Source organism: Mya arenaria, chromosome 9 (genome assembly GCF_026914265.1).
Source record: "Mya arenaria isolate MELC-2E11 chromosome 9, ASM2691426v1".
NCBI classification, from domain to species: domain Eukaryota; kingdom Metazoa; phylum Mollusca; class Bivalvia; order Myida; family Myidae; genus Mya; species Mya arenaria.
Window position 1 is genome coordinate 884,658 of NC_069130.1, and position 12,677 is coordinate 897,334.

General features: G+C 35.1%; 2 protein-coding genes across 2 annotated transcripts in view; one reads left to right on the plus strand and one right to left on the minus strand.

Annotated features, from left to right (window-relative positions):
* Positions 1–309: 309 nt before the first annotated feature.
* On the plus strand, positions 310–1,233 carry LOC128202786 (E3 ubiquitin-protein ligase TRIM33-like). The gene has a single exon (XM_052903920.1). The coding sequence runs from the start codon at positions 310–312 to the stop codon at positions 1,231–1,233; it is 924 nt and encodes a 307-aa protein (XP_052759880.1).
* A 9,616-nt stretch (positions 1,234–10,849) lies between these two features.
* Positions 10,850–12,677, minus strand: part of LOC128202942 (von Willebrand factor A domain-containing protein 8-like) — a 34,822-nt gene continuing 32,994 nt past the window's right edge. Inside the window, exon 44 of the mRNA XM_052904138.1 lies at positions 10,850–11,752. Within this exon, the coding sequence (XP_052760098.1) occupies positions 11,647–11,752 (106 nt within the window). The 3' untranslated portion in view covers positions 10,850–11,646. The remainder of the gene's footprint in view (positions 11,753–12,677) is intronic.

A 12,677-nucleotide genomic window follows, 5' to 3' on the forward strand; every position in this document is an offset into this window, starting at 1 on the left:
AGGTCATTAGTGTTGAAACTTCATGACAACATAATTAAGATAAAATTTTGGAGGAATTATAAAAAATGCTAGATCAACTTATTCGAAAATATATAAATAAGGAACAAGATTATTATTGCAAAACATGCGTTTACACTTTAAACATCCTAAATCATACTTGGTGAGATTATACAGTGAAAAGCAGTTTTATGTTGCTGTTCATAAAAAGCCTACCCAAAACACTTTTTGTTCGTTGATTTGTCAAATGTGAAAAAAAAAATAAACATGCCTTCTTGTATTCTTTAAATTTTAGGTCTACATTTAAGGTTGATGGAGGTTCCTGAACGGAAAGTCGACCCAGAATTTACTTCATGTTCGGCGGAAGTAACGCCCCTCTGTGAGCCTTGCCGGGCCGATGGGAAGAAACTAGAGGCCCATGGCTTCTGCAACAACTGCAATGAGTACATGTGTCCGTCTTGCATCAATGTGCATGGAAACCTGACAGCCACAAAACATCACACTGTTCTTGACAAGCAGAAAATGCCCTCTCAATATCCATCAAGTAGAAAGGCTCCAGACGTCTCGGGGTTGGAACTTTGCAAAGAACATCCACCGGAAGCAATCAAGTTCTTCTGTCCAACACATGCGCACTTATCTTGCGGGGATTGCATTGTTCTAAACCACAGGGTTTGCAAGGTTGATTACATACGGGAAGTTGCGCCTAAATTTATAAAAAGCAGAGAGTTCAATATAATATTGGAAAAATCTTTGAAATTGGAGGAAGATTTGAAAAAAAGTGAAGAAAAACTTAATGCAAACGAGCAGGTGGTCATGGACTTATGTAAAGTCGAACTAAAAAAGATTAAAGATTTTAGGGTTAAAATCAACGAATATCTTGACAAACGAGAACAGACACTCAAGAAATCCATTGACAATGCAAGAATACAAGACACTGACCGCCTACAGTCATTGCGAGGATATATAAACACTGCGAAATCAACATTAGCTAAGACGACGGCTATGCTTCAATCTCAAAATATGAACGCTAGCCAGCTCTATGTAGAAGCAAGACAATCACAGAAGATGTTAGACGATATGCGAACTTTGATAATGCAAATAGAGATGAGCAACCGTGCCACGCGTTACAAATTTAATCACGATAAGAAGACCAAAGACCTGTTGTCATGGGTAGACGGAATAGGGACGATACTTGATGAACGGATGATAGAGGAACAATGTAAGTTCAGCAACTGATTTCATACCTTGATAAAAAATGGAAAACGTCTGGAAATGAAATTGTTATTATATGTTAAGTTAGAAAATGACTTTTTTTCCTTCCTGAGGATTTTTTTTTCGTGAATCATTCATCCTGCTCGTCGGTACACCTTTTAGATGAATGCAAAGAATGAAGAGATATAATAAAAGATAACAAAGTAATATTCATCACTGCATCAATTGAAAATTATTCAAAACAAATGAGTATTTAACACTATTGAATCATCTTTTTTCAATGATGATCGGCTAAACAATATTATTTTTGTAGATTAATGCAAACTGTAGCGTGCTTGCAAGATGGGTATTACCCGATGGTGACGGTTAACAAGTCCCCATCCCAGCAGTACATCTTATGCTTAATATCTAAAACTGGTCATGTTGACCTACATCATTCAACACTGACCTATTTAAAAAAAATGCTCGTGTGTCTATTATAAAGTCAGTGAAGTTAATGAGACAATTAAAAATCTCCTTTGAAGCAAATAAACCAAATTTCGACTTAAAAAGGTCTCAGTAGTTAAATAAATAAAATAGAATAGAGTCCTAAAATAAAACGGAGCCTCTATAAAGAGATTGTGGAGCGTCGTTTTTATATTGGTGGTTGCACTACACCTGTTGTTTCCGCTCAATAACTTTTACTAAAATTGATCGATAGTAATTGAACTTGGTGTGTAGGCAGCTTATGTTAAGACGTTAATTGGCATTGCTTTTGGGGTCAGAAGGTCAAGGTCGCTGTAAAAAAGAAGATTTTTAATGTAATTGACTTTGATGAAACGTGGTGTGCAGGTACCTTATGTAAATACGAGGCTTGGGATTGCTTATAATGGTATAAGGTTAAAGGTCAAGGTCTCTTTTAATGAAGATAGAAAAATGATATAACTTTTAAACTGTCGATATAAATTACTAGTCTGATGAAAGTTGGTATGTAGGAAGCTTATGTAAATATATGAATTTCTTTTTGGGTCAGCAGTTTCAATGTCAATTTAACTAAAATAGAAAACGGTTTACGCTGATAAACTTAAGATAACAATGAGGTTAAGTTATTTGATGTGTATATAACTTTTGTACAAACGTATTTTAGGATCGTATTTTGGGTTGGATGGACCAAAGTGAATGTCACTTTTTTTAAAATAAAAGAAATGGTTTGCGCTCAAACCTTACGTGAATACGCAGATTAGGATGTGTAAAGGGTGGGATCAAGGTGTATTAAATAACAAACAAACATACAGAGTTGAAGTTTTAAATAAAAAATGTAAATGTGAAGAACATTGGTATCGCATCTGGGTACAGCAGAGATGGTATTGCTATATACTAGTGAATGTTGAGTAATAAACTTCTCTGAACAAGTTCCTTTGAATTATTTTAAGCGTCAAGGTCAATGTCGATGTTACTTGAACGAGGGAACTAGTATCTTTTTCAAAACTTCAAAAATAATGGATCTGTTAAAAACATATATTATATACAAGTCCTATAGTAAATATATTTTCTCATATACAGTTTAGCTCTCTTGGCGCTTAAACAGCACCGTGCGCGTGAATTTACATCAAAACATTGGTAATTGAAAAACGTCAATCAGTTTCAGGTTTCTAACATCGACAGCAAACGAGTGAGTGTAATAGAAAAGAATTATTTGACAGTTATTGCAAATACATCCTCAAAATCGATATAAAAGGAAGTATACATGCACAGTTGGACACCACAAATTACAACTTGGCATCAAATGTTTCGTACCGTGCTACAGTATATTGTTCAATAATTAGAAATCAAATTAAACTTACTCTAAGTCTACTTGAATGTTGGTGTATGTCAATTGTATTCGATTTTTGTTTTTAATGAGTCGAATTAGTTTGAATTGCAAATCAGATATGTTTCCTTATAAATTGTCCGAGGCTAGTCGATTAATTTATAAAATGGAATTGAATACAATGGATTTCAAACAAAATTCAAGTAAGTATAATTTTTATATAATTTACATAATATTAGGATAATTTGCTGTAAAACGATACGGATCAGCAAGTAGTTGAACTCACTTTTATACTGAAACGACCACCTAACGCACCAACTATGATAAATTAATCAAAATCTCCATTAGAACCACTCCCATTACAACCATATATCGATATTAAATGGCTAAAGCATTGGCTTGGAAGTCCAGTCAGTCACTATTCAAGAGAATCCTTATGTAAAGGTAATGGATCAATACATTTTGGGGTTGATATACAAAAACACAAAACAAGTTGTATGTATTGTTCTTTATTTTATACATCCGTCTTAAATAGTGCATGTGTTAACAAAATCCGTACTCTAGTGTGCATGTTTAATTCGACTTCCGCAAAAAATACGATAAAGGAAATAAGACGTTTGCCGTCGAATTTGAATGCTTTTATGAAGAACAACATCATCATTTTTATTTCAAATTTTACTTTAATGTATAAAATATAAGAAATAATATAAAGTTGTTTGATCTATGAGTATAAAATATATTCTTGAGTTTTGGTACTTTGTTCACCATAATTATTGCTAAAACAGTGAGTCATTTTATATCTAAAGCAAGACGAGAGACAGAACGACTACTAGACGAGTTTAGAAAATCAATGAAGTGTAGGACACCGGATCAACACCCATATATATATGCATGGAAAAAGTTGAGGAAATATTTTGATTTTGATTAATACCATGTTTTTGGACAGCATCTTCATAACAAAACAAAATCTTTAAAATAATGAAATGAGATATAGCCTTAAAGGAAATAAGGACATGGAACATTAACAAATTATGTTTCAATTTAACATAAAATGGAAAACTTGCACAAGCTTGCACAAAGTCATTTAAAGGATATACTGCTATGAATTGATGTCTAACATACAGACCGTACAGTAGAAGACACTTTACACATTCATTAGAAGGCGATTTAATGGCAAATGTAAAGAAGGCATGGTGTCAATGTTCTTTTTTTCTATGTTTACATGTGATGATAAAATGATATTTACATGTGTGTGTTAAAGCATTACAAACGAGGTTTGGAGTTGTGTAATGGAGTCATTATATGAGAGGGTTAGCGATATGTTGTAATACTTTATACTCACGATTATAAGAATTACTACTATGTATGGGGAATTTATATCTAAGATCCTAAAAGAAAACGTCGATCACAAGCATACTTGTGATAATACATATCAATGTTTAGTATGAACATACACTTTGAACTAGTTCGTTCCTCAAAATTACTGCTACCTTTCGCCCGACCAAACATATAACGACTGCTTCATTTTTTCGCTTTTTGTTGTTTTATATCGTCAGAAAATGTAATAACTAATGGAGGCAGATGCACCATTATGTTAATTTTGAAAACTGAGTTACAACATGACTGCACCATGTATTTCGATTATAAATTAAATAAATATCGTTTTTCTCCAAAGATACAAAAATATCAAGTCTGAAATCAAAATTTAGAGCATTGTGTTACCTATGTATATTTTTAATAATACAGAGAGAATAACATATTTCAAATAACAAAACGAAAGGTGCATTTTTTATGTTAACAGTAAAAATCTTTCTTTTTAGATAACTGTTATGTAATCGGATTTTAGAAAAAGCAACCATGAAAATGTGTTATTGTTTAGAGTTTAATTTTATGTATTGTGTGTTGTATTTGGCGACAATTAAACATAATCCGGACTTTCTTCACATTTACACTGACAGAACAATGTCACAAGCGACTAGTTCCACGAACATTTTTAAGTGTGCTGTTTTTCTTTTCTTTGGCTTTAATTGACCATATACCAAAGTATACTTACCCCATGCTACTATGACCTGGTCTCTTTTTCTACGTAATGATTCCCAAGTAAACAAAAATGACACCTTCACGCATTTTTCCATTAGAAATATAACAACAATAATATTTAAGGAGCAACACACCCAAAGCTTTAGATTTTGTTTTAACAATGTTTGGTGTGTGTACCGACTTATATGTTATAGATAACGTGCATTTTCCAATTACAAATGAAATAACAAATACAATTAAGAAATGTTGGCAACGGTTTTCAATGTTGTCGATTATGCGTTGGTCGCTTGAGAAAAAGGTTTGTGTCCGACAAATGATTTCACATAACCTTCAAACATGTCAAACACATACACCGGCCGTTTCTGCATTAGCTTCGATCTGGAACAAATCCTTCTTCCAGATTTTGTGTAAGGTCAAAATCAAAATCAACATGCATCAAAGATTAGCTTGACAAAGTTAACAGGGCAAATTCAATTGGTGCCGATTTATAATTGTCTGATACAAATGATCCTCTAATGTGTTAATTATTTACATATTGTCTGCGTCAGATCCGGTACATACGTCTGCGGTATGGGCCTGTATAATAACAACAGCTTTAGCATTCCATGTTATTTAACATTGAATGTATGCTTATTTAATCATTATTCTATTTTTGAGTGTTTTGGTTTTGGTTCTTGCTATGTTTTGTATTATTATTAGTATTAGTACTATAATACGTTACACTGTTAATAGCTGAGGTTGTATGTGATAATCATAATTATACATTTATATGGAATTTTATGCAAACATGCAAATAGTTATGCATTGTACAAGTACTTACTATATTTAGTTGAGTGTATTTTTTAAACTGAATGGTATAAGCTTATGTTTACATTATCACGTCAGCCAATCAATTCACATCATTATTATCATCTGTGGTTTGTAAATTTTACGCAAATTGTGTACACCTTTTCATGAATTTCAACTTATTACTTTGTTAAACATGTTTTTGAATAGCGAGTATGGACTTAATCTAAATTTAATGTCAGGTAGCGTCGGTTCAAGTACTAGAGAATCATATAAAGGAGGTTGCAAGGATTAGGGGTCTGAAAGTGTGTTAAAAAGTAGAGAACTTCAATGAGAATTGTATCACTATTTAGTATCAATCTTTGATTTACGAGCTTTAAACGTTGTACATCAAAACTGACATATCTTCATTGTTTTGTTTCACATCAGTTATATAAGGAGTAAAAAACTTTTGAAGATTGTGGCTAAAACAGTTTGTACCTGTACATAGCATTCTCTTTACTACAGTGTGTGTGTTCCCTACGTCCGCAACTAAACGACATGGCAAAAGAGTCAATATCGTCGATTCAAAACGAATTGACGAACCTGGCAGAAATCAACCTCCGTATATTCTAGATCATTTAAACAATACAGGTTTAACCCTTGCGAAGAGAAAATAATTCTTTCTTTTGTTGCTGTTTGTTCTCTGTACCTTTGATGTTCCAAAGCGATAGCATATATTGTGAGTGATTTTGTTATTATTTGTTATTCTGTGATTTAGAGGTAAATATTCATTTGTCATCTATTCACCCCGTTTCTTATTATATAAGTGTGCTGTTTTTCTTTTCTTTGGCTTTAATTGACCATATACCAAAGTATACTTACCCCATGCTACTATGACCTGGTCTCTTTTTCTACGTAATGATTCCCAAGTAAACAAAAATGACACCTTCACGCATTTTTCCATTAGAAATATAACAACAATAATATTTAAGGAGCAACACACCCAAAGCTTTAGATTTTGTTTTAACAATGTTTGGTGTGTGTACCGACTTATATGTTATAGATAACGTGCATTTTCCAATTACAAATGAAATAACAAATACAATTAAGAAATGTTGGCAACGGTTTTCAATGTTGTCGATTATGCGTTGGTCGCTTGAGAAAAAGGTTTGTGTCCGACAAATGATTTCACATAACCTTCAAACATGTCAAACACATACACCGGCCGTTTCTGCATTAGCTTCGATCTGGAACAAATCCTTCTTCCAGATTTTGTGTAAGGTCAAAATCAAAATCAACATGCATCAAAGATTAGCTTGACAAAGTTAACAGGGCAAATTCAATTGGTGCCGATTTATAATTGTCTGATAAAAATGATCCTCTAATGTGTTAATTATTTACATATTGTCTGCGTCAGATCCGGTACATACGTCTGCGGTATGGGCCTGTATAATAACAACAGCTTTAGCATTCCATGTTATTTAACATTGAATGTATGCTTATTTAATCATTATTCTATTTTTGAGTGTTTTGGTTTTGGTTCTTGCTATGTTTTGTATTATTATTAGTATTAGTACTATAATACGTTACACTGTTAATAGCTGAGGTTGTATGTGATAATCATAATTATACATTTATATGGAATTTTATGCAAACATGCAAATAGTTATGCATTGTACAAGTACTTACTATATTTAGTTGAGTGTATTTTTTAAACTGAATGGTATAAGCTTATGTTTACATTATCACGTCAGCCAATCAATTCAAATCATTATTATCATCTGTGGTTTGTACATTTTACGCAAATTTTGTACACCTTTTCATGAATTTCAACTTATTACTTTTAATTGTTAAACATGTTTTTGAATAGCGAGTATGGACTTAATCTAAATTAAGAGTCAGGTAGCGCCGGTTCAAGTACAAGAGAATCATGTATAGAAGGTTGCACGGATTAGGGGTCTGAAAGATTGTTAAAAAGTGTAGAACTTCAATGAGAATTTTATCACTATTTAGTATCAATCTTTGATTTACGAGCTTTAAACGTTGTACATCAAAACTGACCTATCTTCATTGTTTTGTTACACATTAAATATATAAGGAGTAAAATACTTGTGAAGATTGTGGCTAAAAAAGTTTGTACCTGTACATAGCATTCTCTTTACTACAGTGTGCGTGTTCCCTACGTCCGCAACTAAACGACATGACAAAAGAGTCAATATCGTCGATTCAAAACGAATTGACGAACCTGGCAGAAATCAACCTCCGTATATTCTAGATCATTTAAACAATAGAGGTTTAACCCTTGCGAAGAGAAAATAATTCTTTCTTTTGTTGCTGTTTTTTCTCTGTACCTTTGATGTTCCAAAGCGATAGCATGTATTGTGAGCGATTCTGTTATTATTTGTTATTCTGTGATTTAGAGGTAAATATTCATTTGTCATATATATAACTAACATGGCTCTTTTTTAATGTTATATGTGTGTTTATGTGTGTGCTTATTAAATAAACGGATCCTATTTAATTACTTGTCTTTATCGTCTATATGCGAACCGATATGGTGACCCGATATAGAACATACGAGGCAAAGGAAACCGTATCGGGTGAGAGCTCCCATATCGGGTCATCTACTCACCCCGTTTCTTATGCTATCGCCCACCTGAGTATCAAAGCTCAAACACAAGAATGTCGGTCATAAGGTTATTGCCAACGGCATGCGAGGAAAGTACTGCAAATAGCTTCAAATAAATTTGCAAAACTGCATACATGATAAAATTCCATACGATATATTTGGTAAATAAGGACACCAATGGTTTCAAAGGAAACTAATTCAGGCTTTAAGTGTATGGTAGTTATACCCTAAGTATCGTTGTGTGGTTAAGTAATATAAGAAGCACCGTAGTGTGGTGTAGTTACCCAAGATGTATCGTAGTGTGGTGCAGTTACCCCAGATGCATTGTAGTGTGGTACAGTTACCCCAGATGCATCGTAATGTGGTGCAGATAACCCAGATGCATTGTAGTGTGGTACAGTAATACCAGATGCATCGTAGTGTGGTGTAGTTATCCCAGATGTATCGTAGTGTGGTGCAGTTACCTCAGATGCATTGTAGTGTGATGCAGTTATATTAGATGCACCGAAGTGGGGTTCATTTATCCCAGATGCATCGCAGTGTGGTGCAGATACCCCAGTTGCACCGTAGTGTGGTGCAGTTACGCCAGATGAATCGTAGTTTGGTGCAGTTACCTCAGATGCATCGTCGTGTGGTGCAGTTATCCAGTTGCTTAGTAGTGTGGTGCAGTTACCTCAGATGCATCGTAGTGTGATGCAGTTACCTCAGATGCATCGTAGTGTGATGCAGTTACCTCAGATGCATCGTTGTGTGGTAAAGTTATCCCAGATGCATCGTAGTGTGGTCCAGTTACCCCAGTTGCACGAAGTGGGGTGCCTTTACCACAGATCCATCGTAGTGTGGTGCAGTTACCCCAGTTACACGTAGTGGGGTGCCTTTACCTCAGATCCATCGTAGTGTGGTGCAGTTACCCCAGTTGCACGTAGTGGGGTGCCTTTACCTCAGATGTATCGTAGTGTGGTCAAGTTATCCCAGTTGCGCGTAGTGGGGTGCCTTTACCTCAGATCCAACGTAGTGTGGTGCAGTTATCCGAGTTGCATAATAGTTTGGAACAGTTACCTCAGATGCATTGTAGTGTGGTGCAATTATACCAGATGCATTGCAGTGTGGTGCAGTTACCTCAGATGCATCGTAGTGTGGTGCAGTTACCCAAGATGCATCGTTGTGTGGTGCAGTTACCCGTTGCATCGTAGTGTGATGCATTTACACCAGATGCATCATAGTTTGGTGCAGTTACCTCAGATGAATCGTCGTGTGGTGCAGTAACCAGATGCATCGTAGTTTGGTTCAGTGACCTCAGATGAATCGTAGTGTGGTGCAGTTACGCCAGAAACATCGTAGTGTGGTGCAGTTACCTCAGATGCATTATAGTGTGGTGCAGTTTCCTCAGATGCATTGTAGTGTGGTGCAGTTACGCCAGATGCATCGAAGTGTGGTGCAGTTACCTCAGATGCATCGTAGTGTGGTGCAGTTACCCCAGATGCATCGTTGTGTGGTCCATTTACGCCAGATGTATCGTAGTTGGGTGCAGTTACCTTAGATGAATCGTAGTGTAGTGCAGTTACGCCAGATACATCGTAGTGTGGTCCAGTTAAGCCAGATGCATCGTAGTGTGGTCCAGTTACCCCAGTTGCATCGAAGTGTGGTGCAGTTACCCCAGTTGCATCGTAGTGTGGTCCAGTTACGCCAGATGCATCGTAGTTCGGTGCAGTTACCTCAGATGCATCGTCATGTGGTGCAGTTATACCAGATGCATCGCAGTGTGGTCAAGTTACGCCAGACGCATCGTAGTGTGGTGCAGTTACCTCAGATGAATCGTAGTGTGGTGCAGTTACGCCAGATACATGGTAGTGTGGTGCAGTTTCCTCAGATGCATCGAGTTTGGTGCAGTTACCTCAGTTGCACCGTAGTGTGGTGCAGTTACGCCAGATGAATCGTAGTGTGGTGCAGTTACCTCAGATGCATTGTAGTGTGGTGCAGTTATACCAGATTCAATGTAGTGTGGTGCAGTTATCCCAGATGCATGATTGGTTTAACCTAGGAAGATATATAGCGTCAGGAGATTCTAGTTGTTGATTCCCGTCCAAGCTTTGAGTTTACTATATTTCAATTAACAATGTTTTTTACCATCATATTAAAGGACAGATGTAAAGGTTTATGTGAGGTTCCAGAAAACATAAAACTGTGGACATGTACAAAAAAAGGATTACTCAGTGTTTTATGTATTTTGTGTGAGAGGTATCTATGGTTTGAATAGAACAAGTTTTTTTTAACCTTGTGAGATGGATATGTTCCACTCTGTAGATTTAAAGATGCATTCAAATTTGATCTAAAACTTAAAAACCCATACCAAAACTAATTGCATGTCTATTATCTTAGACATTGCCTTTATAAAAAGTTTGACAAACACATAATTAACCATATGAAGTCAGTATCGTTATTTAATATCATTTTCTTTCATAAATTTACACGGTTAAGCAATAAATAATGTAAACAAAACAATTGTACAAGTGATCCCAAAAATCATGACCAAAACAATACATCATTACGTATTTTTATAAAAATTAGATTTACATTCTTAAATAATAAACTTCAACTAAAAATAACAGCAAACTTTGTAATAAGCAGAATGTTTAATTGCCAAATTTGCCATGTAATATTCCTTGTCTGTGTACACTAGGTATTTGAATTTGAAAACACTCTATTTAACATGGCCATTTACTGCATCATCTGAAAAGGAATCTACCAAATGAATCATCATTTAAAGATGCAGTGCTTAAAGAATAAAATGAACGTCAAGGGTTTGTTTTAGTCAAAGTTATCCCGAATATTTATTGATTGGCCACTATTTATCCAAAAATTACTATGACAGGACTTGCTAATGTTTTTGCACAAATTTGTTCTCAGTCATGCATCTAAACAACACTTATATCATACAATAACTATTTTACTTTTCGATACCGAAATTGCCGAAAAGAAATCATTTAATTCATAAAAAGAAATTTTATTTTTAGTGGGGTTTACACCTGTACAGGGAAATTAGAATACTAACAACAAAACCTCACACCCACAAGGACTCTTACTCAAACATTTGGATAACTTAACCTTTAAGCCTTTGGTGAAAAGTGTTACTAATGCTACGGTTAAGATTTATTGAGAAACTGCGGCCACTTAAGCATGGGTAAGTTTTCAATTAGCACAGAGTCTCCTTCTACTTGGCCAGCATGGTAGAGGTGAATATCTGTTGAAGAATCTGTGGTAGGTTCTTCGTGTCCAGACAAACAAACGAGTGGCCCATAGGTAGCTGCTTCGTCAGCCTGAAAATATTGAAAATGTAATTTTAAACCACCATCTCTGAGAAACAAACAAATTGCACATAGGAAGCTGCTTTATCGTTCTGAAAAAGAAAGACACAGCCATTTTAAGCCAATTTAAAGACACAACAAATGGCAAGGCTCTTAAGAGGCTGTTTTGTTGAATTGAAATTATATATGACAAGTTTATACCACTGTCTCAGACAAACAGTTGTGTGACCCATAGGTAGCTGCATTGTCAGCCTGAAAATATTGATAAGGGAATTTTTAACCACTGTCTAGAGAAAGAAACGCATGGCTCATAGGAAACTGCGTTACTAAATTGAAATTATACAACAAGTTTAAACTGCTGTCTCAGAGGAATGAATGTGTGCTACTTAGGTAGCTGCTTCCTTTGTCTGAATATAATTAGTAAAGAAATTCTAAACAAATCTCTAGAGAAACAAATGCATGGCCCACATGAAGGTGATTTGTCAAGCTGGAAATAATTGATTAGGAAAGTCGATTTCATGACCTATGGATACATGACCCATAGGTAGCTGCAAATGTGTGGCCATAGGTAGGTGATTTGTTAAGTTGAAATCTTAAGACAATAAAGCTACACCACCAATAAAATTCCATATTTTTGCCCTTTGTATACAACTATCCTGTTTGGCTGTGTTAATGTCAAGCTTTGTACACTTAAAATCATTGTTTTGGTTTTGTTTCTGCTATATGTGAAATGGGTATTATCACAAAAACACTGAGGTAGAAAACAGACATGTTATCAATGGCAAATCAAATGAAGAGGCTAGCAATGGCAAATCATGACTTTGAGACAAATAATCATTTGAGTAGACTTCCAAAATGTCTGCAGAGTTTAATGGAGATTTGCAGTTTAAAAGCTTTCAATATCTTATCTGTGTATGTAATATGTCTTGCCAACACA